The sequence below is a fragment of the Geotrypetes seraphini genome, chromosome 1, assembly GCF_902459505.1.
Source record: "Geotrypetes seraphini chromosome 1, aGeoSer1.1, whole genome shotgun sequence".
NCBI lineage: Eukaryota > Metazoa > Chordata > Amphibia > Gymnophiona > Dermophiidae > Geotrypetes > Geotrypetes seraphini.
The window spans coordinates 362,406,639-362,431,556 of NC_047084.1; the positions used below are offsets into that span (position 1 = coordinate 362,406,639).

General features: G+C 43.0%; 1 protein-coding gene across 3 annotated transcripts in view; it reads left to right on the forward strand.

The window, feature by feature from the left end:
- The window catches only part of EPHA5 (EPH receptor A5), a 690,216-nt gene that overhangs the window by 129,944 nt on the left and 535,354 nt on the right, over nucleotides 1-24,918 (forward strand). For all 3 annotated transcript variants that reach the window (XM_033914879.1, XM_033914888.1, XM_033914869.1), the window contains exon 3: nucleotides 21,971-22,634. In XM_033914879.1, coding sequence (XP_033770770.1) covers nucleotides 21,971-22,634 — 664 coding nt within the window. The remainder of the gene's footprint in view (nucleotides 1-21,970; nucleotides 22,635-24,918) is intronic.

A 24,918-nucleotide genomic window follows, 5' to 3' on the forward strand; every position in this document is an offset into this window, starting at 1 on the left:
ACTAGTGACTTGGATTGGCCACTGTGAGAATGGGCTACTGAGCTTCATGGACCATTGGTCTGACCCAGTAAGGCTATTCTTATGTGTGACATCACCATGTTGCATCCGCAAATGCACAAATGCCCTCCTGATGAGGTCCCAAGCTAAACCCAGACAAAGTGTCGGGTTAATACTACTAGAATTGTGTACATACTGACCTGGATCTGTCAATTCTAGCTAAAATGCGACTCCACATTGTAATGCCCCTTTGACTTATATTATGCAAATGTTTGGATTGTGAACTGCCTATATGTTTTTGAATAAGAGAAAATATATCAAATGATTAAAACTTACAGGGCCTTTTACTAATCTGCACAGCCAAGTGCCATGCGGCAAATCCTCTGACGCCCACTCAATTCCTAAGGGCATTGGAGCATTTACTGCAACGGCCTGCAATGTCAGGCTTAGTAAAAGGTGGAGAAGAGGTTATACTCCAAACAATTCATTCCTTCATATTTAAAAAAGAAAAAGGTGGAGTATGCCTTTCAGTGCTCCTCTCTATTATTATTTATTTATTTACCATATCTATATGCGCTTTTATCAAAGTGGCTCACAGAGCACATATATAATTAAAATAAAACAAAATAACACTTACTTAAAAAATAATTCCATCCAAACATAGCCCCACACAAATACTCTTATAGCCACAGTATCCACTCTAATTTTTTAAAAATTTGAGCTCAGCTCTGGATTAACACTTAATCAAAAAAGACACATACTTAGGGCACGAAGAGAAAGGGGGAAGAACTATAGAATTTTTCCCCCCTAGCTATCATTCCCTTAAATCTTTCACTGCTATTTGCCACACCCATTATCCAACCTGAATTTCAGTGTTTTTCTAATCATTAATAAATATACAGCATATGATATTTTGTTTCATACAATAGTGATATTTCTCAGTACTTATTGAGTTATAATGCCTTTTCAGGGTTGAGGGGCACCATCGTTGGGCTGTGCTTAGGACATCAGTTGGCCCATGTGATCTATTCCAAAAGGGAGTACACTTCTCCCTCCGTATTCATGGTTTCAGCATTTGCGATTTTGCTTATTAGTGATTTTTGGCATGCTGGCTCCTCCCCCCCAAATTACATCATCCCAGAGTGCCGGTACAAAGTTTGGCGCTTTTTTCCCTGGTACAGCTAGAAAATCTTCACCAGCACGAGCTAATCCCTTAAGTCTCCCCCTTCAAGGCGTTGCAACAATATAAAAGAAAACGCTTTAAGCCCAAAATCTACGGGATAAGGCTCCGCACCACTCCCTTACCAGTTATGGGTTATTTACAACCTGCAGCCCAGCAACAGATTAAAAAAAAAATAAACCCCAGAAGGAACACAATCACCCCTTCCCCCTCTCATATCGTTTTTCGCCTACCTTCCCTTTTCTTACTGCTCCTCCGCTATCATCACATCTCGGAGATCTGCAGAGGGTGCCAGTGTGAGGCTTCAAGATGATGATTGTGCATGCTCTGAAGAGTGTTGAAAATTGAGCGCCTTCCAGAACCGGACAAGAGCTTTTCTGTGCTGTTAGTGAGTGTGAGGAGAATTTGGTTTGCGTTGTGCTGAGACTCAAGCAGTGCAATGCTTTGGGAAATCATCATCCTGCAGCTGGGACAATGTGGCAACCAGAGTAAGTTTCTGCATAGAGAACGAGGGGGTAGAAAGGTGTGGGTTTGCAGGCTCTACGCGGTTGTAGTAAGAAGATGGACACTCGGGTTTATTCGCAACTTCATTATTTTAATGATGGTTTTTATAAAAACAAACAAACACAAATAACATATAAAAAGTTATTCGCGGTTTTTCCATATTCGCGGGTCTGTTCTGCCCCTATCCCCCGTGAATACAGAGGAAGAAGTGTATATAAAAACTCTGAGGAGTCCACTGGGTGTTTTGTTCACCAGGATAAGAGAGAATAATAAGAACAAGCTTTTGATGCCGGAAGAGATGGAGCTGTGGCAGCTGTGTCGAGGAATTAAAGTCAATAAAATCTTAAACCACCTGGGTGGTGTAAAATCTGTAGAATCCTTTGGGAAAATAACGCCCCCTGATCCTCCATTGCTCTGAGAAAGGAATTAGAAACCCTTATGTGGTGGCCATTTACGGACAAATCATTAAGCATTATCTCTAAAGCTACACATAACTGGGGGTTCTTCTTCCCAACTGTGAGAACAGTTCCTATTGATTTGGAGTTGAAGTTCCAACAAATATGTAAGATTATGCTACATGTTTGCTTCTCCAATGCAGAGGTCCATGAGGAAAGGTCAAATGGTTGAATAAAGCCAACTAATGTATTGGATCTAAGAGGACTGCCTGTTCTTTTATAAATACTGTAAGTATAGTTTATTTATCTCTGCGTAAAGGGGAAAAAAAAGTCTTTGGTAACAGATAAGTCACTCTTAAAGTTACCCTTCTCCTCCACTGCCAATTCCAGACTTCGTGCCTTTCATCTAGCTGCCCTCTATGCCTGGAATAAATTACCCGAGTTTGTCCATCAAGCCCCTTCCCTTCCCTTGTTTAAAATCAGACTGAAAACCCACCTTTTTGATATAGCTTTCAATCTTTAACCCTACTACTCTGCCCTCCAATCCAACCTGCTGATTAACCGTTCCCCTTAATTGTGTCCATGACATCCTGTACTCTAGACTGTTAAGATTGTAAGTTCTTTTGAGCAGGGCTGTCTTCTTTGGGACTCTGTAAAGCGCTGCTTGCGTCTGGTAGCACTATAGAAATAATTCGTAGAAGTAGTAGTTTGAAGAGTTTTAGTATTTGGGAAGCAGAGCTGAGATTGTGATATCATAATGCCTCATTCCACCAATAAGAGCCAACCTCATCAGTGATGTCACAATGGCTTGATTGTCCTATACTCCCTTCTGCCCTCCAATCCAGCCAGCTGATTAACCGTTCCCCTTAACTGTCTCCATGACATCCTGTCTGTCTTGCCTGTTTAGATTGTAAGCTCTTTCGAACAGGGACTGTTTTCTTACTCTATGTGACTGTACAGCACTGCATATGTCTGGTAGCGCCATAGAAATAATTAATAGTAGTAACGGCAAGGATTAAAGATATATTGGAGACAATTTTCAGTTTGTGGGAGGCAGCCTTGCTATCTATTGTAGTCAGCTGTGAATCTGGAAATTCAATGCCAGGGCAGTATTCGGCAACCAGCATTGAATTTCCGGTCTATTGTATAGTGTATTGCACTTTTTGTTGGCTTTGAAAACTAAATAAAGATTTAAATAAAAAAAGAATTTTCAGTCTATTTTTAGCTGCATTTGACTTGGCCTGCCAAACAGATATTCATAGGCTGACTCATAGCGGCCAAATATAGACCCGCTATATGGGTCTATCTGATCGCTCAACTTAGCTGGTCAGCCACTAAATATTGGTGCTGACCAACTATAGGCTCCTTTTACTAAGCTGCGATAGCGGTTTTAACACGCGCTTAGCGTGCGCTGAATTGCCGTGTGCGCTAGACCTTAACGCCAGCATTGAGCTGGCGTTAATTCTAGCTGTGTAGCGCGGGTTTAGCAGACGCTAAAATCCTACATGCACTAAAAACGCTAGCGCAGCTTAATAAAAGGAGCCCTATGTTGCATGACCGGGCCACTGATTAAGATATTCAGCGGGAGTTAGCCAACTATCTCCCGCTGAATATTAGAAGTTAGCTAGCTTAGTGCCATTTAGCCGGCCAGGAACTGTTCCTGGCTGGCTAAATAGCACTGAATATCAGGCGGTTTGTTCCTGCCACAACTGAGTTTCTCGAAAGAAATTCCTCTACTTCCTTGCTCGAGTAAGGGTGAAAAGCCCTCTAGACTTCTTCCATCTCCTGGAAGAACACCCAGCCAGTGTGGCATAGTAGTTGGAGCTACAGTCTCAGTGCCCTGTGGGTTCAAACCCCATGCTGCTCCTAGTGACCCTGGGCAAGTCACTTAATCCTCCAGTGCCCCAGGTAGTTAGATAGACTGTGAACCCACCAGGAAAGATAGGAAAAATGCTTGAAGTACCTGTATGTAAACCACTTTGAACGTGGCTGTAAAACTACATAAAGGCGGTAAACAAGCTTCAATCCCAATAGTATCTTCCACAATGAATATACATGAAATAAATGTGCATCGAAAGTATGAAGAGAGGACCAAGTAACTCCTTTGCTGCTGGTATCCAGTGAGACAGATTTACTGCAGTGGCTCTGATTTGACGAAACGTGATTGTGGAGCAGAAAGGGGTACCCAGTTATTCATAGCACAACTGCACATAAGAAGTCAATCAGTTCTGCAATGAATAACTGATGTCCATTGTGCAAATGAAATCCTTCTAACTACGCTGATATTATTCATGTAGGGGTAGATTCAAGAAGGGTTACCACGTGTTAAGTGCCAAACATTTGGACAACATGCATCAGTTCTCTGTCAGCTCTGTGCTGAGCTGTCATTATACTGTAGAATACTAGCTAATGTCCACATTAACACACCTAAATTTAAGCACAAATACGTAAGTCAGCTCAAAGACTAGCATAAGTGCTCGTGCCTATCTACTGTATCTGTTGTCATTCAGGAATTAGTTGGACAGCGCAGCGAGTCTATAGCTTTCATGAAGCTGTCATATACCTAATATTTCAATGCTGGCAATATCAGAGAGTTTCTAGGACTGGAAGACATTTAAAATGAACTAACACTTAGGGCTCTTTTTACTAAGCTACGTTAGGGCATTAACGCGTGCTACAGTGCCGCGCGTACTAGACGCTAATGCCAGCATTGAGCTGGCGTTAGTTCTAGCCGCGTAGCGTGGGGTTAGCGTGTGCTAATCTGCTTCGTGCGCTAAAAAAGGCTAGCACACCTTAGTAAAAGGAGCCCTTAGGACTTGATAAGGAACACCTAAACACAGATCTGTGCTTTCTAACTAATTAACATTACATTAGTGATTTTTATTCCGCTTGTACCTTGCGGTTCAAAGCGGATTACATAAGAAGAGAACTGGACATTTCCAGGAGGGTACATGACTTTGGAGAATACATATTGAGGGTATAGACTTAATAACAGAATGAGTGTATAGACTTAATAACATTGGAAGATAAATCAGGTTACATTACATTACATAGCAAGTAGTCTGTTTCCATACGTTGGTAGATAGTCGGTTTCGGTAGGATGATTTAGGTTTCAGGTAGCTTTCTTGGCATTTCGTTGTTTTTTTTTTGTTGTTGTTGTTGTTTTGTTTTGTTTTTTCGTTTTTTATTGGTCGATTGAGGGTATGGTGCCAGGGAGTGAGCAGAGCCTGGTCGGAGTAAGTGGGGAAGAGGAGAGGGAGATTAGGTAGATTGTTTATACTTTTTGAACAGCAGTGTTTTGATTTCTTGGGGAAGAGGAGAGGGCGATTAGGTAGATTGTTTATACTTTTTGTATATACCTCCTCCCGCCCTGTTATAAAACCGCAGTACATTTTTTTTGCACCGGCCATGGCGGTAACAGCTCCGACGCTCATAGAATTCTTGTGAGCGTCGAGCTGTTACCACCATGCCCAGCACTAAAAACCATGCTACGATTTTCTAAAAGGGGGTAAATGCCATCAAATCCTTTTGTTTGTCATTGCCACTGCCTTATCAGCCATCAACCTGCCTCTCCAACCTTTCCCTTTCAACTATCATTGGAATACTTTCATGATTCATTTACCTTTTCAGGTTATGTTGTCTTTTGCTCATTTTGGTGCCAGATTCTCTAATAACTAGTTAAGAAATGCATTTAGTCCAATAAAAAAGGCAAAACTTTACATTCTTTTTTTTAATGGTTTGTTTTTATTTTATTAACATCCATCATTTCTATGATATTTATATAGCTGTAATATGCTCAACTGGCGTATTACAGCTCTGAAAAGAAAGAAAGGATTTCTTTGGGATAAAATGTCTCCTGCTTTTTAACAACACTGAAAATTCAAGATTTTTTACCATGTGGTCTTCCACGTTACCAGCCTAACAGCAGAAATCAATTGGCAGCACACATACACACATTCTGTACAGGTTAGGTGTCTCATTAAAATGCAGCTTGTTCATTCCAAGAAGGATATTGATGTCCTGATCAAAATTTGCATTGCTTCATGGTTGGTTTGCAGTCGTGCCTGTTAGTTGCGTTTACATCATTCTCTCTCTTATAAAAGTGCCACAGCAGCTATAGAAAGTCTCTGGAAGAATGCATTTATTTGAGGTGAATTTTGCAGAATCAGCTAAATCAGCTGCGGAAACACTAGTAACCCCTTCTCGAGATTTTGAAAGATCTGATGGACAATTGATTCATTCCCTCCTGTAAACGATTCATTTTCATAAAATAAGAGCAGGCATATTTTCTGTTGCCAGCCCAGACACATGGAACCCATTTACCACATTGTCTTCAGATGTTTACGGACACTCGTAATTTTTGAGAAACAGTTCCAAGCGCACTTTTGGTCAAGTTTTTCCATTGACAGACTGATTTTGAGTTTATTTGTACATGTTGGAATGTTTGTTTATATGTATTTAGGGTTTGTTTGTTTTTTAAATTAAAATGCACTAGAATCTGGGCTTAATGCAAGGTAATGTGGGATTACCTTGTGTGCTAAGGCCAGATTTAATACAGTACTTATGAGAGGTTTTAAATATATATTTTATTGCAGATAGGATTACCAGACATCCGGATTTCCCCGGACATGTCCTCCTTTTGAGGACATGTCCAGGGGTCCGGATGGCTTTTCAAAACCCGCCACTTTGTCCGGGTTTTGAAAAGCTTCCCGACATAATTGCATCAGGAAGGGGCATCTGCGCCTATGCAGGTGCAACACAGTGATGTCACGTGCAAGTACGTGGTATTATTGCGTTGCGTCTGAGCATGCGAGAATGCCATCGGGGGCGGGGCTGGGGCGGAACAGGGCAAGGCAGAGGGCATGGCCATGGGTTTGCATTTTTCCGAAGGAAAATCTGGTAAGCCTAATTGCAGATCATATGCTAATGTACCTGCATAGAGTTAACATGGGAGCCCTTAGGCCCAGATTCTATAAATGACACCATTGTCAGTGGCCACCAACCATATGTCAATAACACAACAGTACCATTTATAGAATCATGCCTTGGGAAAGGTAGGCACTGGAAATGTAGGCCAAAGTTTCAAGGCCTACATTTCCGGCACCTACCTTTGACATGGATCGTGCCTATGAAGTCGCTTTATGGCTAGGGTTACCAGATTTTCCCAAAGGAAAATCCGGACCCATGGCCATGCCCCCCAGATCTGCTCAGTTCCGCCCCGTTCCGCCCTTTCACGCCCCATTCCATCCCCAGCCACGCCCACAGATGGCATCTGCACATGTACGGACATGATGCAATGATGTCACACACACGTGTGACATCACCGCATTGCACCCACGCAGGCACGGATGCCCCTTCCCAACGTGATTTTGATGGGAAGCTTTTCAAAACCTGGATGGGTAGCATGGAATGTTGCTACTGTTTGGGGTTTTGCCAGGTACTTGTGTCCTGGATTGGCCACCATGAAGATGGGATACTGGGCTAGATGGATAATTGGCCTGACCCAGTAAGGCCATTTTTATGTTCTTAAGTGCCGGATTGTCATAACCTAAAACTTGAAATGACTCATTGCCGAGTTTCTCAGTGGAGTAGAACAATTTGCCACAACTTATTGTATCAAGTAGTTGTTAGAGCATAACCTTCTCCAGAAGGCTTTTGCATCACCTTGATGTTGCTCCAGTTAAAATGGGTCTTAATTGCGTTGCTTTCAGTTTTGTTTTTTGTTTTTTTCAGTCGATGGTTTATTTTGGGGTTTTTTTGAGTTATTATGTATAGCTTGTTCCCCACCTTGGATAAAGGCCGGTTATAAATGGCAATGAATCTAAATCTATCTATAAGCAGAGCTTATGCATCTGTTATTTTTAACCTCGGATGTAATTAATTTTATTTTGTCATATTCTTCAAATAACATTTAGAGCACAGGTTTTCAAAGATCCTTAATGCACGTTGACTTTCTAGCAATGTAACCTTTTCTCAGACACTTGTTTGAGATTCATATTTAATTGCCATTCTAAAAAGCTAAATCCCAAACTCTGCTGTCTTTGAGTGCACTAAATGCTGTATACTGGAATACCTTCCCTTTTACCGTATTTTCGCGGATATAACGCGCGCGTTATACGCGATTTTACCTACCGCGCATACCCCTCGCGCGTTATATGCCTGAGCGCGGTATAGAAAAGTTTTTAAACATAGTTCCCACCCCGCCCGACGCCCGATTCACCCCCCCAGCAGGACCGCTCGCACCCCCACCCCGAACGACCGCTCGCACGCGCTCCCACCCGCATCCGCATCCACGATCGGAGCAAGAGGGAGCCCAAGCCCTCTTGCCCGGCCGACTCCCCGACGTCCGATACATCCCCCCCCCCCGAAGGACCGCCGACTTCCCGACAATATCGGGCCAGGAGGGAGCCCAAACCCTCCTGGCCACGGCGACCCCCTACCCCCACCCCGCACTACATTACGGGCAGGAGGGATCCCAGGCCCTCCTGCCCTCGACGCAAACCCCCTCCCCCCAACGACCGCCCCCCCCAAGAACCTCCGCCCGTCCCCCAGCCGACCCGCGACCCCCCTGGCCGACCCCCACGACACCCCCACCCGCCTTCCCCGTACCTTTGTGTAGTTGGGCCAGAAGGGAGCCCAAACCCTCCTGGCCACGGCAACCCCCTAACCCCACCCCGCACTACATTACGGGCAGGAGGGATCCCAGGCCCTCCTGCCCTCGACGCAAACCCCCCTCCCTCCAACGACCGCCCCCCTCCAAGAACCTCCGACCGCCCCCCCAGCCGACCCGCGACCCCCCTGGCCGACCCCCACGACCCCCCCACCCCCCTTCCCCGTACCTTTGGAAGTTGGCCGGACAGACGGGAGCCAAACCCGCCTGTCCGGCAGGCAGCCAACGAAGGAATGAGGCCGGATTGGCCCATCCGTCCTAAAGCTCCGCCTACTGGTGGGGCCTAAGGCGCGTGGGCCAATCAGAATAGGCCCTGGAGCCTTAGGTCCCACCTGGGGGCGCGGCCTGAGACACATGGTCGGGTTTGGCCCATGTGCCTCAGGCCGCGCCCCCAGGTGGGACCTAAGGCTCCAGGGCCTATTCTGATTGGCCCACGCGCCTTAGGCCCCACCAGTAGGCGGAGCTTTAGGACGGATGGGCCAATCCGGCCTCATTCCTTCGTTGGCTGCCTGCCGGACAGGCGGGTTTGGCTCCCGTCTGTCCGGCCAACTTCCAAAGGTACGGGGAAGGGGGGTGGGGGGGTCGTGGGGGTCGGCCAGGGGGGTCGCGGGTCGGCTGGGGGACGGGCGGAGGTTCTTGGGGGGGGGCGGTCGTTGGGGGGGAGGGGGGTTTGCGTCGAGGGCAGGAGGGCCTGGGATCCCTCCTGCCCGTAATGTAGTGCGGGGTGGGGTTAGGGGGTCGCCGTGGCCAGGAGGGTTTGGGCTCCCTTCTGGCCCAACTACACAAAGGTACGGGGAAGGCGGGTGGGGGTGTCGTGGGGGTCGGCCAGGGGGGTCGCGGGTCGGCTGGGGGACGGGCGGAGGTTCTTGGGGGGGGCGGTCGTTGGGGGGAGGGGGTTTGCGTCGAGGGCAGGAGGGCCTGGGATCCCTCCTGCCCGTAATGTAGTGCGGGGTGGGGTTAGGGGGTCGCCGTGGCCAGGAGGGTTTGGGCTCCCTCCTGGCCCGATATTGTTGGGGAGTCGGCGGTCCTTCGGGGTGAGGGTGCGAGTGGTGCTGCCGGGGGGGGGGGGGGATGTATCGGACGTCGGGGGGGGCATCAGGCTTTCAGGATGGGGACAGACCTTCAAGGGGGGACAGGACTTCAAGGGGGGACAGTGCACGGAAGTCAGGGGGGTGAACGGAGAGTCGGGACAGCGCACGGAAAGTCAGGGCGGGCGAAAGGAGCGTCGGGCATCATGCGCGTTATATGCCTGAGCGCGGTATAGAAAAGTTTTGGTACATATCATCGTGATTTCTGCGCGCTATACCCCTGTGCACGTTTTACACAGGTGCGCGTTATATCCGCGAAAATACGGTAGTATTTATTTTTCATATATGGTAGTCATGCTTCCCTTTGACTAGAGTATTTCTACCTTCCCCTACTGTGTGTCCTCTACCAATGATCTTGATATACACATGTATGAGAGTGGGAGTAGGATACTGACATGACATTTAAACATTGTTACAGTTTAATTTATTATAAATTTGATATTTATGTAATAAGGATGCATTAATGCACATTTATAGATATATTTTCAAGAAGGGACCTAATTATAAAGTTTCACAAGTAGTTGTAAACTGGAAACAGAACAGCGAGACTTTCAAGCACAAGGCACATCTATACACTGAAATTGAAAACTGGGTTGTTTTACAGATAATGTAAAGATACTGTAACAAAGTGGAACTGATTTCTGGACTAGGATTTATTTTAATAAGCAATGCACTATATAAAAACCTATATAGATGTACAATAAAAGATAAGAGCCCTTTAACACACGCCAAACTTTCTATTCTTCTCGACATGCCTTCCTCAGCAGGATAAACCGGAATCATCAAGTTTTAGTTTGGAAAAAGCTTTCTCGAATTGTCATTCACAATCACTTGATGAATCAGGTTTATCTCTTCTACTGAGGAAGGCATACATGCCGAAACACGGCCATGTCGAGAAGAATAGAAAGCCTGACACGTGTTAAAGGGCTTTTCACTTTTATTGCACACATATATTGCTTATTAAATTAAATTCTCGTCCAGATTTCAGTTCCACTTTATCTTTGCTGCTTTTCTCGTGGAACATTTCTCTGCTCCTTGTTGTGTTTCTTTACAGATAATGAATACACATATAGTTAGAGTGTAATGGAGATATAAAGTCAGCTGTGCTAATGACACAGGAGTAGATTCAGTAAATGACACCTAAAGTTATATGCTGGGATACAAGATGCTAAGCGTGAATTCTGTAACTGTGATTGTGCATGAAACTGCTATTATAGAATACTACTGTAGCCAAAGTCTGCATTTTTGCACCTAACCTTAGGCATGAGCAGTTATGCCAGCAAAAAGCTTTTGTAAATGCTTGAACCTAACTACTGGCATTTAGGCGCCTAAATGTAAGAATTCTATAAAACCATGCTAGATCGCCTATAGAAGGAAGAGCATATCCCCTTCCCAATGTGTTGACTTTTTGTGTTCTTTTTTCCTATTATAAATGTCAGTAAAGTCTTGTTATTTGATGTCTTCCCCCGGATTTTAATAGTCTTAACATTGTACACCGCTTTGACAATTTATTTAAAGCGATATATCACATTTTAATTGAAACTTGAAACTTAAATGCTGGGCACATCCTTGGCCAGCCCATGCCCCTCCCCTGACCACACCCCATTTGAAGTTAAAACACTAAAAAAAAAATTAGGTTACACAGTTTAAACAATAGGGGATAGATCAGTTACACTTGTGCCAAACAGTGCCTGTGATTGATCATTTTTGCCAATTACTTTACGTCCGTAATAACCATATATGCCCATTTATGTCTCCAAATTTGGGTGTTTATAGAATTTGGGGAACATTGTCTATATGCATCTGCTGTGAATCTGTAGAGTATGTACACATAATAAACACATGGCCACCCAATCCTTTACCTGAAGACCTCTGGTTCAGGGGTTATCAATGCATGGACATAGTTTACGATGCAGGGTTTCCCAAGTTGGTCCTGGAGTACCCCTTTGCCAGTCAGATTTTCAGGATATCCACAAAGAATATGCATGAGATTGATTTATATACACTGCTTCCATTGTTTGCAAATTTATTTTATGCATATTCATTGTGGATATACTATGATGACGTTGACTAATCATTTCTATAGCGCTATTAGACACAGAAGAGACAGTCCCTTCTTAAAAGAGCTTACAATCTAGTCAAGACAAAGTGGACAAAAAGGTGCATCAGTCCACTGTACTCAAGTGGGGGAATTACAGATGGAATGATAAGACAGATATTGGTGCTTAGAAGGTGGGTTGGAGTTTGGAATTGAAAGCATCTTCAAAGAAATGGCTTTTAGTCTGGATTTGAACACTACCAGAGACAGAGCCTGAAATATCAAGTCAGGCAGCTTGTTCTAGGCATATGGTGCATTAAAGTAGAAGGGACGAAGTCTGGAGTTGACTGTAAAGGAGAAGGGTACAGATAAGAGAGACTTATCCAATGGAGGAGTGTGAGGCGAGATGAACGAGGACAGATAATGAGGAGCTGCGGAGAGAATATACTTGTAGGTCAGTAAGAGGAGTTTGAACTTTATGCAGAAATGGATAAGGAGCCAATGAAGTGACTATGGGCTTGATGGAATATGAGAAATGCAACAGAGTTCTGAACAGATTGAAGAGGAGAGAGATGATTTAGCATAAGGCCAGTGAAAAGCAGGTTGCAGTAGTCTATGTGAGAGGTGATGAGGGTATAGTTGAGGGTCTTGACGGTGTGCTTAGAAAGGAAGGGTCTGATTTTAGCGATATTGTAGAAAAAAAAAATGACATAGTCTGTTGGATATGTGAAGAGAAGTGGAGAGATGAGTAAAAGATTACACCAAGGTTGCAAACGACAAGACAGGTTTTCAGGATATTCTTTATTTCTTTAAACACCCTCATCCTTCCTGACTGGCAAAGGGGTACTCCAGGACCAACTCGGTGAAACACTGATTTATGGGAACTGAACAATCTATTGTATATATGATCTATGCAGTCATATTTTTTTTTTCCTGATAAAACAGGTCATTAAGAACCTGGTTACTAAGCTCCCCCACCCCAAAATAGACAGAAAAGAGAAAGTATTGGAAACTGGGCCGTAAGTCATTGTTTTGTATCTTGGCTATATAAGAACATAAGAATAGCCATACTGGGTCAGACCAATGGTTCGTCTAGCCCAGTATCCTGTTTCCACACTGGACAATCCAGGTCACAAGTACCTGATAGAAACCCAAATAGTAACAATATTCCATGCTATCGAACCAGAGCAAGTAGTAGCTTCCTCTATGTCTGTCTCAATAACTGCCTATGGAATTTTCCTCCAGGAACATGTCCAAACCTTTTTTAAACCCATCTCCACATCCTCTGGCAGATTAACTATTCTTTGAGTGAAAAAAATATTTCCTCCTATTGGTTTCAAAAGTATTTCCCTGTAGATTCTTTGAGTGTCTCCTAGTCTTTGTCATTTTTGAAAGTAAAAAAATCAAATCACTTGAACCTGTTCTACACCTCCCTTGAGCCCTTGATGAAATCACAGAAGGTCTCACATATCACCATTGCTGGGAGCATCCTGTTTTAAAACAAATAGACCATTATACTGCTTGATTTATGAGCTTTCCTCCCAAATTTGATCTAATCTGCATTTTAAAAAAATGTGCATTCACATTTTTTCATCCTTTTATGCTTCATAGCAAATTTCATGTCTGTCATACTCTACAGAGACATTAAGGTTCTGATAAGCAGCATAAAGCTGGTGGTTTTCAAATCCAAAGATGTTTTTAGTGAATGATTTAATATTAGGCACTTCAATGCATTTATGTTTCCTTTCTGAAAAGTAATGCAGAATTAGAGGAAGCAGCATCAAATTAACCTTCTTTTTACAAAGACATGGTAGTAGCTGCCATGCAGCAAATGCTCTGATGCTCATTGAATCCCTAAGGGCGTCACAGTGATTACTGCGGCCTGCCATGATAATCACCTTTGTAAAAGAGGGCCTAAGGTAACTTTGTAGATTCACATGGAGCTATGAGTCGTGCTGTAGGATGTGAAAAGCTCAGTGGATATACAGTTTAATGACCAATTCCTTCTATTTGAATTCATAAGACATTTTTAGAAAATTAATTCTATGGGATTTTATATGTAGACTATTTGGACCTGATTCTCTTTAGCGTGTCTTAGCGTGCCTACATTGTAGGCATGCAGGTGCACGGTTGTCAATCAACCGCTAGGCATGCATAGTAGAATCGTGACTACAGTTTTGTTTAGGTGCGTGAAATGTAGGCCAGCATTTTGCAGGTCTACATTTCAGAAGCCTACCATGCACGTTCAGAGGCACATAGCGCGGTCTAAGCATGTGTAAGGCAACTTCCGGCACAAACCATGCCTCCGCCCGCCTCACATGTGCTTAGGCATCGCTATGCAACTTCTTACGCCCAAGGCAGGTACCTAATGTTTTTTTTTTTAAACGTGCTGTGCCATTGGCTAGTTAGGTGGCGGTAGTGTGCCTACCACTACCGAACTTAAGCTCGCGCTATAGAAAATCAGGCCCTTTGAATTTATGTTGTATTGGTCTGATTGTATGTTTTTATGTTTATTGTGATTTTATTATGTGTGTTACGATGTTATCCGCATAGAATTGTTGGATATGCGGACTATAAATTTTTAACATAAGAATTGCCGCTGCAAGGTCAGACCAGTGGTCCATCGTGCCCAGCAGTCTGCTCACGCGGCGACCTTTAGGTCAAAGACCAGTGCCCTATTAGAGTCTAGCCTTACTTGCATATGATCTGTTTCAGTAATAATAATAATTTTATTTTTATATACCACCAAAGCCATAGTAGTTCGAAGCGGTTTACAATAAGAAGAGCTGAACAGTCAGTGAAAAAAAATAACAATGAAGTCTTTTTTTTTTTTTTTAATTCTTTATTCATTTTTAAACTTTCAACAAGTGTAACAAAATACAGTCATATACACTTTAATATCACTTACTAATCCAGCAAATACTAATTCATAACAAATACCCTCCTTCCCTCCATTATAAATATCAATAACACTAATCAATAAACCCACCCTCCCCCTCCCCCTGTACTTTAATAAACAAAAAGGGGAAAAAATAAATATTAGTTATAATCACTCCCAAACATCATTAAACTTTTTAAAATGTCCTTGCTGAATGGCCAGTATTCTTTCCATTTTAAAAATATAGCACAATGAATTCCACCAAAAACTATAATTTAGTCTATCATAATTTTTCCAATTTCTTGTAATATGTTGAATGGCAACTCATGTCATTATGAGTAAAAGTTTATTGTTTTAGAAGATATTTGGCTCTTTGCCCTTGTTGATGTACCAAATAATATTGTATCATATGAAAGTGCTACCGGATTCTCTAGCAAATTATTAACTTGACCGCAAATAGATTTCCAAAAACTATGTATTAGCAGACAGTAAAACAATAAATGATCCAATGTTCCAGCTTCAAGATGACAGTTCCAACATCTATTAGACGTAGAGCAATCTAATTTTTGTAAACGCCCGGGGTCCAAAATGCTTGGAGGATGAGATGTACAGTGTCTGCATCTATGAGACAAACTTGGTTTTTTCTGTTAAATAGCAATGAAGTCTATGAATACATGAATATTTGTAGGGAGGGAGTGAGACAGAGTAAAAAAGTTACAACGTAGGAACATCAAGTACATATAAGTAGAATACAGTGGTGAGGCTTTAAGAGTTCTTGGTTACAAATCAATTGAACAGGTTGGTTTTAACTAGTTTTCTGAAGTTAAGATAGGATGAGGAGTGCTTGTGATATTGGCTAGCCAGCTGTTCTGTTGACTTGCTTGGAAAGCAAGAGTTTTGTCAAAGAATCTTTTGTATCAGCAGGTTTTTATTATAGGGTGGCTAAACATATGTTTTCTGCGTATAGGTCTGGTGGAACTATCCAATTTATAATGTGGGGGCCAAACCAAGTATAGATTTGAAACAAAGGCAGGCAAATTTGAACAACACTCTTGCTTCTAGGGGCAGCCAATGAAGTTTTTGGTAGTAGGGGGTTATGTAATACCATTTTTCTTTACCGAAAATCGGTCACACTGCCGAATTTTATATGATTCGGAGTCCTTAAATGGTTTTCTTGAGAGACCCTAGATAAATGATGTTACAATAGTAGAAACTTATCCAACCTTGCCTTGAATCCCTGAAGGGTGTTTTCCCCTATAACAGCCTCCGGAAGAGCATTCCAGGTTTCTACCACTCTCTGGGGGAAGAAAAACTTCCTTACGTTTGTACGGAATCTTTTCCATTCTAACTTCAGTGAGTGCCCTCTTGTTCTCTTCACCTTGGAGAGGGTAAATAGTCTCTCTTTCTCTACTAAGTAAATTCCCTTCAATATCTTGAATGTTTCGATTATGTCCCCTCTCAGTCTTCTCTTCTCAAGGGAGAAGAGGCCCATTTTCTCTAGCCTCTCATTGTACGGTAACTCCTGCAGTCCCTTAACCATTTTTGTCGCTCTTCTCTGGACCCTTTCCAGTAATACTATCTCCTTTTTCATGTACGGCGACCAGTGTTTGACACAGTATTCCAGGTGGGGGGGGCGCACCACGGCCCAGTATAAAGGCATGATAACCTTATCAGATCTGTTTGTGATCCCCTTCTTAATCATTCCTAGCATTCTGTTAGCCCTTTTCGCCATCGCCGTACATGGCGTGGACAGTTTCATTGACTTGTCTACAAGTACTCCCAAGTCTCTTTCCTAGGGGCTCTCTCCGAGTATAGCTCCGGACATCCTGTATTTGTGCATACAATTTTTGTTACCGACATGCATCACCTTGCACTTATCCACGTTGAACCTCATTTGCCATTTCTTTTTTTTTTTAATTCTTTATTCATTTTCAAAATTACATTAAATGTTAAATATATTCATTCACATTAACAATAAATACATCACTTACAAACAATCATAAATTCTTATCCCTTCTCCTTTTCCATCCCTCCCACCCATATATTCCATTATCATATAAAACATATAATAATTTGCCATTCCGCAGCCCATTCCGCAAGCGTATTTATGTTTCTTTGTAGGTCTTCGCAATCCCTCTGTGTCCTCACTACTCTGAATAACACATAAGCCCTTAATACCACCTTAACATTAGCATTTGCATTCCCGTCACCTGCAACTGAAAGCTAATCACCATCAATCAATAATCACACAACTCAATTTTATTGGAATAAATATTTGGCCGTAGCTTTATTATCTATCTGAATATTATCTCCAGTTACAATACATTCCATGTCCAAAATCAACAAACCCCAAATACATATTTCACCCCCCCCCCCCCCCCCCAGGGAGCTATTCGGTGTAAAAATTAGCTCCTGTTAAGTCTTTAAACTTATAACATTTCCCCAAACATGACCCACGGTGATGCCAGGCCATGCTTCCCCTCGCAGCGGTGTCACCTACGAGTGTTACATTTATTTATTTATTAACTGCTCATCTCCCAGATCCAACTGGGCCAAACCCCATTTTCTACCCTGCCCAAAGTTGTGACCACCTCCCCCAACCCCATAAACTCAAGCAAACCCACCCAAGTCCACATATAACCTGTAAACGTCCCCCCCCCCCAGCACTGACACAAAACATATCACCAGCACACATGGGAGGAAGGGATAATTTTTTTCCTGAAGAGACTACTCTACTGTTCAGCTTTCCTCATAGAACTCCCTCCAACCTGCTACAACATTCAACCAATCTCATGACTGCTTCACCCCATCACTTTAGAGATCTCCCCAATCCTTTTTCTTTCTTACAAGCTCTGTCTATTAACCCTTTCTTACCTCTTCATATAAACTTGTCAATCCTTATTCTACAGACCCTTGGCATCACCTCATATAGTCCCCTCACCCTCTGCCCTCTCCCCCCTTTCACCCACACCACCATGCAATAAATATTACCAGCAGGTGATATCAGCTCAGCTAATGTTATATCACACCAGATGGATCTGGTGTTCTTCTATATTGTAGGTAGTGAAGGTCATGCACTAATCTGATGCTAATCAGTATGCAGTAAAGTGGCTGCACTAACTGGTTCATGTAGTCACACACACCCACTGCTCCCATTAGGCTTTTATCACAGGATGTCTCGTTGCATCCCATGGTAAGCTCTTTCAAGCTGCAATAAGTTTACCATAGCTTAGTAAAAGGAGTCTTAAATGACTTGCCCAAGATCACAAACAGCAATTGCGGGATTTAATCCTGGCTTCCCTGACTGTCAGTCCAGTGCGTATGGAACTGTCTATAGCAAAGCGTCATGGCTATTATTATACTTATACCCGGACTTGGACACGAATACTTGATAAAATTGCATCTTTATCTTGAGCTTATTTCTGTGGGGGGGAGGGGGGGGTTGAGGACTGAGGGGGCTCTCCTGAAGAACCAACTGGGGGGCCCTCTTTGTTGGAGGTGGAGCTTGGGGGTGGGGGGTAGAGATTTGTGGAGTTCTGGTTGCTGATGGGTATCAGGGGCTTGACTGTATAGTTGGGGGTAATTCTGTGATTTGTAGATCTATTGCTGTGCTCTCTGATTGATGGCTGTATGTTCTGTTGTCCATGATATTCATGGTATGGTTTGTATATTTCCAAAACTTTTCAATAAACATTTATTGATTTAAAAAAAAAAAGTTGCAAGTTGCCTTTTTATTGGAGTAAATACATCTGTGATTTAGGGATGCTTACTGGCTACAGATTTTTAGGAGAAATTAAACCAATTCTGATTTTGCTGCGCTGCCTGTAGCTAGGGTTAACATATGGCTCCGGAAAAAAAGAGGACATATTGAGATATTCGGTTTTACTTCCATTGAAATCAATGTAAATAAGGAGAATGGATAGAGACACCTGGGTTTTACTTCCATTGAAAGCAATGGAAGTAAAACTCGGATATCTCAATCCGTCCTCCCTTTTCTAGAGCCATACGGTAACCCTACCTGTAGATCTGGTGTTCCTATTGAGTTCTGTAAGTAAATCAAAGACTATGGGCTCCTTTTACTAAGGTACGCTAGCGTTTTTAGCACATTCACGAAATTACCACACGCTAAACCGCACGGTAAGCTTCTAAAATAATGCCAGCTCAATGCTGGCGTTAAGGTTTAGCACACGGCAATTTAGCACACGCTATTCTGCACGTTAAGGCCCTAACACACCTTAGTAAAAGGAGCCCCACATGTCCATGAAGGCAGCGGGGTAAGATCAAGACCAGATCGGTTGGATGTGAAAATCTGGAGCCAGACGGAAGCTGGAAAACCCACTGTAATTAGACTTTGGAAGTTGTGATCCCTTGATTTGGAGGAAGACTCTTGAAAGCTAATCACAACTATTAAGTTAGTCCAAACTAGCTCGCCCTTCTCATACAGGTGGACTACATAATTTGCAAACCTCACTACTTTGTTGAGCAAGTTTTACCTAATTTAGTGCTTTATGTCTACTTTACTGTGCATATAATAAATTAAACAGTCCATTCCTGCAAGAAGTTATCTTACAAGTCTACCAGACTCCATTTTAACATCCTTTGTTCAATGTTTTTATAGTTTAAAGATCCTCAGAGGGCCACCTCGCACTCAAATATATTTCATGGTGCGGGGCTTTATGCACCCTTTCGTCACTGGACCTGTCTTTTAAAGTGTGTATAACATACGTTTTTCAATTATGATTAAAGTATAAAGTATACCAAAAGTGTACCAAAAGTACTTAGCTTTTTAATTGACGCTAGTCGGGAGGGTGGAATCATAAATGTCCAACATGTTTCGCCCGTCTGTCTGCCAGGGCTTTGTCAAGGCTCCCACTCCCTGACACTGCGGTCAAAGGGTTCAGAGGTTTGAGGACAATGGACATTTCTTTCTCCAGAAAGCCTTTCACTTGCAACTCTTTGGCTGCTTTGCTCAGCTCCTCTTGCTCCGTCTTCAGCACGCTCCTCTGCTTTTCATATACCTGCACAGCCTTCAGCTGCAGGGCAATCTCCTTCTTCTGGTGCAAAATGTATTCCAGGATTACTTCCTTCTCATCAGGGCTAAGGAAAGGAAGATAAGAGAATGTTCCAACAGGCATCACACAAGCCTAACAAAACAGGAGATAAGTCCACTTGATTGTCCATTTGAAGCACCAAATGGACAATCAAGGTGCTTCAAATGGACAAAAGTGCTTCAAATGGACAATCAAGTGGACTTATCTCCTGTTTTGTTAGGCTTGTGTGATGCCTGTTGGAACATTCTCTTATCTTCCTTTCCTTAGCCCTGATGAGAAGGAAGTAATCCTGGAATACATTTTGCACCAGAAGAAGGAGATTGCCCTGCAGCTGAAGGCTGTGCAGGTATATGAAAAGCAGAGGAGCGTGCTGAAGACGGAGCAAGAGGAGCTGAGCAAAGCAGCCAAAGAGTTGCAAGTGAAAGGCTTTCTGGAGAAAGAAATGTCCATTGTCCTCAAACCTCTGAACCCTTTGACCGCAGTGTCAGGGAGTGGGAGCCTTGACAAAGCCCTGGCAGACAGACGGGCGAAACATGTTGGACATTTATGATTCCACCCTCCCGACTAGCGTCAATTAAAAAGCTAAGTACTTTTGGTACACTTTTGGTATACTTTATACTTTAATCATAATTGAAAAACGTATGTTATACACACTTTAAAAGACAGGTCCAGTGACGAAAGGGTGCATAAAGCCCCGCACCATGAAATATATTTGAATGCGAGGTGGCCCTCTGAGGATCTTTAAACTATAAAAACATTGAACAAAGGATGTTAAAATGGAGTCTGGTAGACTTGTAAGATAACTTCTTGCAGGGATGGACTGATTATGCGTATAGTCTCCATATAAGAAAACTAGGTGCTGAGATTCACATTATATAATAAATTAAAAGCATGGTCTGAAGTCAAGTTTATAACATGGCACCTTATGAAAGAACTTTTATTGCACTTGCATAGCCTATAGTACAGAGGATAGACAAATAGTTAGAGCAATAGGCTGGAAGCCTGAAAGGCCTAAGTTCAAATCCCTTGTGCAAGTCAATTAGCCCACTTTGCCTCAGGAAAAAGCAATGGCAAACCACTCCTGGATTATGCCTAGTGAAAGCCACAGGAAGGGGACGTCACCAGGAGACAAATCTGATTGAAAGGTACTGTACATTTCATAGGTGTTGGAACAGGGGAAGCCACAAGGGCCTTGGTCTCCCCAAAAACTGGTAGTCAGAAGAATCATTTATGGCTCTATTTCTCCACCTACCTCCACCTGGCCACTGTAATTTTAAATCTGCAAGCAGCTGCCATGCAACCGCCACACAGTATCACTGTACAGGGCATGCCTAGAGCCCGAAAATGTCATGGGGGCCCACCAGTGCGGTGCCTTAAGGCTGTTTGGGTCCTCGGGGTCCGGGCATTTCTCCCCCTAACTGGCCCATCTCCCTCACCTTCGCGGTCACCATCGCTGAATTCGCCAGCAGCAGCAACAGCAGTGCTCCTCCCTCCCTCCCGCCACGCAGTCGAACCCCCGCTGACCCTCCCATCTTTCCAGCTCTCCCTCCCATCTGAACCCCGCCGACCCTCCCAACAAACCTCTTTGCTTTTTGTTTAGAATTTTATAAGAAAGAAAAAGAAATACAAGTAGAAATAAAGAAGTAAATAAGAAAACAGGTAAATAAATTGGAGTGGGGCAGGGCTAGGAGGCCCACTGTACTTGTGTGCCTAGGAGCCCTTAAAGAATTAATCCTGCCCTGTTGCTGTAGAATAAAGACTTCTGTGCTCTGTGTAGCTAATGCCCATTTTCTGCTTAGTTTCTACCCCTTGAAAAGGAAAACAATTAACATGTTAATTAGTCTATATTAACCTATGCTAGTAAACAGGCCAGTATATTTTTACTCCTGACCTACTGTATTTATTCTCCTGTATTTCAGTGGCATCGTTCTTTGTAACTTCAATTGTGACTACTATTAGTTATTAAAATTTCAGCGACTCAGGTAGTTAAAAGGTATGAATTGAACCATACCTTTTTAAAGTTGTATTTGGTTGGTGTTACTATACTGTATAATGAGTAGTCATGTCCAGCATGAACACTTTTTTATTTTATGAAGTTGGTTTCGATCTTGATATGCACTCTTCTGTTAAAATAATGCTGTATCACTTTTTTTTTTTTTAACTACACAGTGGGAAGAAATTGGTGAGGTTGACGAAAACTATGCTCCAATTCACACATATCAAGTATGCAAAGTGATGGAACAAAATCAGAACAACTGGCTTCTGACCAGTTGGATCTCCAATGAAGGGGCTTCCAGGATCTTCATAGAACTCAAATTTACTCTCCGGGATTGCAACAGCCTTCCAGGGGGACTTGGGACTTGCAAGGAAACCTTCAACATGTATTATTTTGAATCGGACGATGAAGATGGAAGGAATATCCGAGAAAACCAATACATCAAGATTGATACGATTGCTGCAGATGAGAGTTTTACAGAACTGGACCTAGGAGATCGGGTCATGAAACTGAATACTGAAGTGCGAGATGTAGGGCCTCTAATGAGGAAAGGATTTTACCTAGCCTTCCAGGATGTTGGTGCCTGTATCGCTTTGGTTTCCGTTCGTGTGTACTACAAGAAGTGCCCTTCTGTTGTTCGGAACTTAGTCATCTTTCCTGACACTATCACTGGAGCTGATTCTTCACAACTGCTGGAAGTGTCTGGGTCCTGTGTAAACCATTCAATGACAGAGGAGACTCCAAAAATGCACTGCAGTGCTGAAGGGGAGTGGCTGGTACCTATTGGCAAATGCATGTGCAAGGAGGGTTATGAAGAAAAGAATAACACTTGTCAAGGTAGGAGTTCTATCTAAGAGATGCATGATTAATTATTAATTTAGTAGAAATGTATTCAAGCTTTTTGGATGGTCTTTCAAAACTGCTTTCACATATGTAAGATTCATTTATGTTATTAGATAAGAAGTTTGAACACACTGTAATCAAACAGAAAGGAGTCAAAATATGTACTATGGGAAATGAAACAAAAAATAATAACTAAGGGGCTCAGAATCGAAGCAGAAATATGTCTAAAATCCCGCCCAAATCGGCACTTTGATAACTTTAAAGACAGGTCGTCCAAGTATCGATAATCAAATGGGTTTTAGACGTATCTAAAAACAGCTTAGGCCTTTTAAGTGCTGCTGAACACCCAGAGCTGAAGGGGCGTTTTAGGAGGAATGGTGAGGACAGAATTTGGGCAGGATGTGGGCTGACCAAGAATTAGTCATACTGCAAGTATAAACAAAAGTTTAATGAGACTGTCTCTAGATGGAACTTATACGTAGTGACTTAGGCGATCTAAAAACAGGTCTAGGTGCCAAGAAGGTATCCAAAGTGACCAGATAACCACTGCAGACACAAAGTACAGACCCCCTCACACTCTCCCAGTGATCACTGACCCCCCTCCCCCGCCATAAAAATTGGAATAAAAACGTACATACCTGCCTCCAGAACATCAGCACCTGGCATATGAAAACCTAGTAGAGCTGCAAAGAGGTGGCTTAAGTAGTGGGGGGGAAGGGATAATGAACCATAGAGAGGAGGACCCAGGCCCATAAGCCACTCTAACCACTGCATTCATGGTGAAACGTGCACCCACCAAAACCCCCAAAACCCTATTGTACTGTCATATAGGTTGTACCCGCATCCATAAGGGCTATTGGGGTGGTAGACAGGTAGGTCTAGTAGGTTTTGGGAGGGCTCACCATGACCTGCAAGGATGATGTGGTGAGATGTTTATGTGGCACCCTTTTTGTGAAGTTCACAGTAGTACTCTGTAAGGTGTTCCATTACTCTGTTGCCAAGTCTGGGTGGCCTGTCCATCACTTTGCTGACCTCTCCCACATCCAATAGGTCTTGTTCTAGGCGTTTATGACTTGGACAAATTTTTGGACGGGAATGGGGTATAAAGATAGACAACTTAGTGGTCTGGACGATCATGCGGCCTCCCTGACCTCCTTATTTGCACCCCTCTGGCTTGGGTCTTGGTTGCGCCAATGTCCAAACTGGTACACTATTATAGAATTACCCTCTACATCAGGGATCTCAAAGTCCCTCCTTGAGGGCCGCAGTCCAGTTGAGTTTTCAGGATTTCCCCAATGACTATGCATTGAAAGCATTGTATGCACATAGATCTCATGCATAGTCATTGGGGAAATCCTGAAAACCCGACTGGATTGAAGCCCTCAAGGAGGGACTTTGAGACCCCTGCTCTACATCAAGGGTCTAAAAGTCCCTCCTTGAGTGCCGCAATCCAGTCAGGTTTTCAGGATTTCCCCAATGAATTTGCATGAGATCTATGTGCATGCACTGCTTTCAATGCATATTTATTGGTGAAATCCTGAAAACCCAACTGGATTGGCCCTCAAGAAGGGACTTTGAGATCCCTGCTCTACATGGACTGTTGCTTGACACTTTACTCATATGTTGTTGAAGAGCAAGCAAGGGCCTTTGAAATTTCCATGTAAAAGGCTGTGAAATTGACATAATCAGTTTAATCTATTTATACTTTTAGTAGAACAAATGGCAAAAGCTTCATTTGCATATCTTTTTTTTTTTCCTCCAAAAGCTGACTTTAAGGGCCGGATTCTGCAAATGGTGCCGTTATCGGCTGTCGCTTGCAAAAGTGGCACTGTTTGGGTGTCAATCACGCTACAGCAGCATTTGCAGAATCGCAACCATGTCAAAAGTAGACACCAGAATTTTATAGGCCTCCATTTCTGGCACCTACCTGGGATGAAAATTGCATCTACAGAGGCGCACACTTCCGGCGTAAACCATGCCTACTTTTGACGCAAGTGCTGGTAGGTGCCTCTATAGATAGGACCTGGACAGTGTTCTTTATAAGCACCTGCAGGCACCTACCTTTTTAAAAAATTACTTTTCAATTGGGTTTAAATGACATGGTCAATGGCCGTGCTGTTTATCGCCAATTAAATCAATTAATCTAAGCGGCGGTAGGGCACTGCCGCTTAACTTATGGTGTGGTTTTGAGAATCAGGGACTAAATGTTATTAACACAAGAACTGTACACATGAACCAACAAAATAACCTGGTGTACAAAGCGTCTTTCTTGATGCTC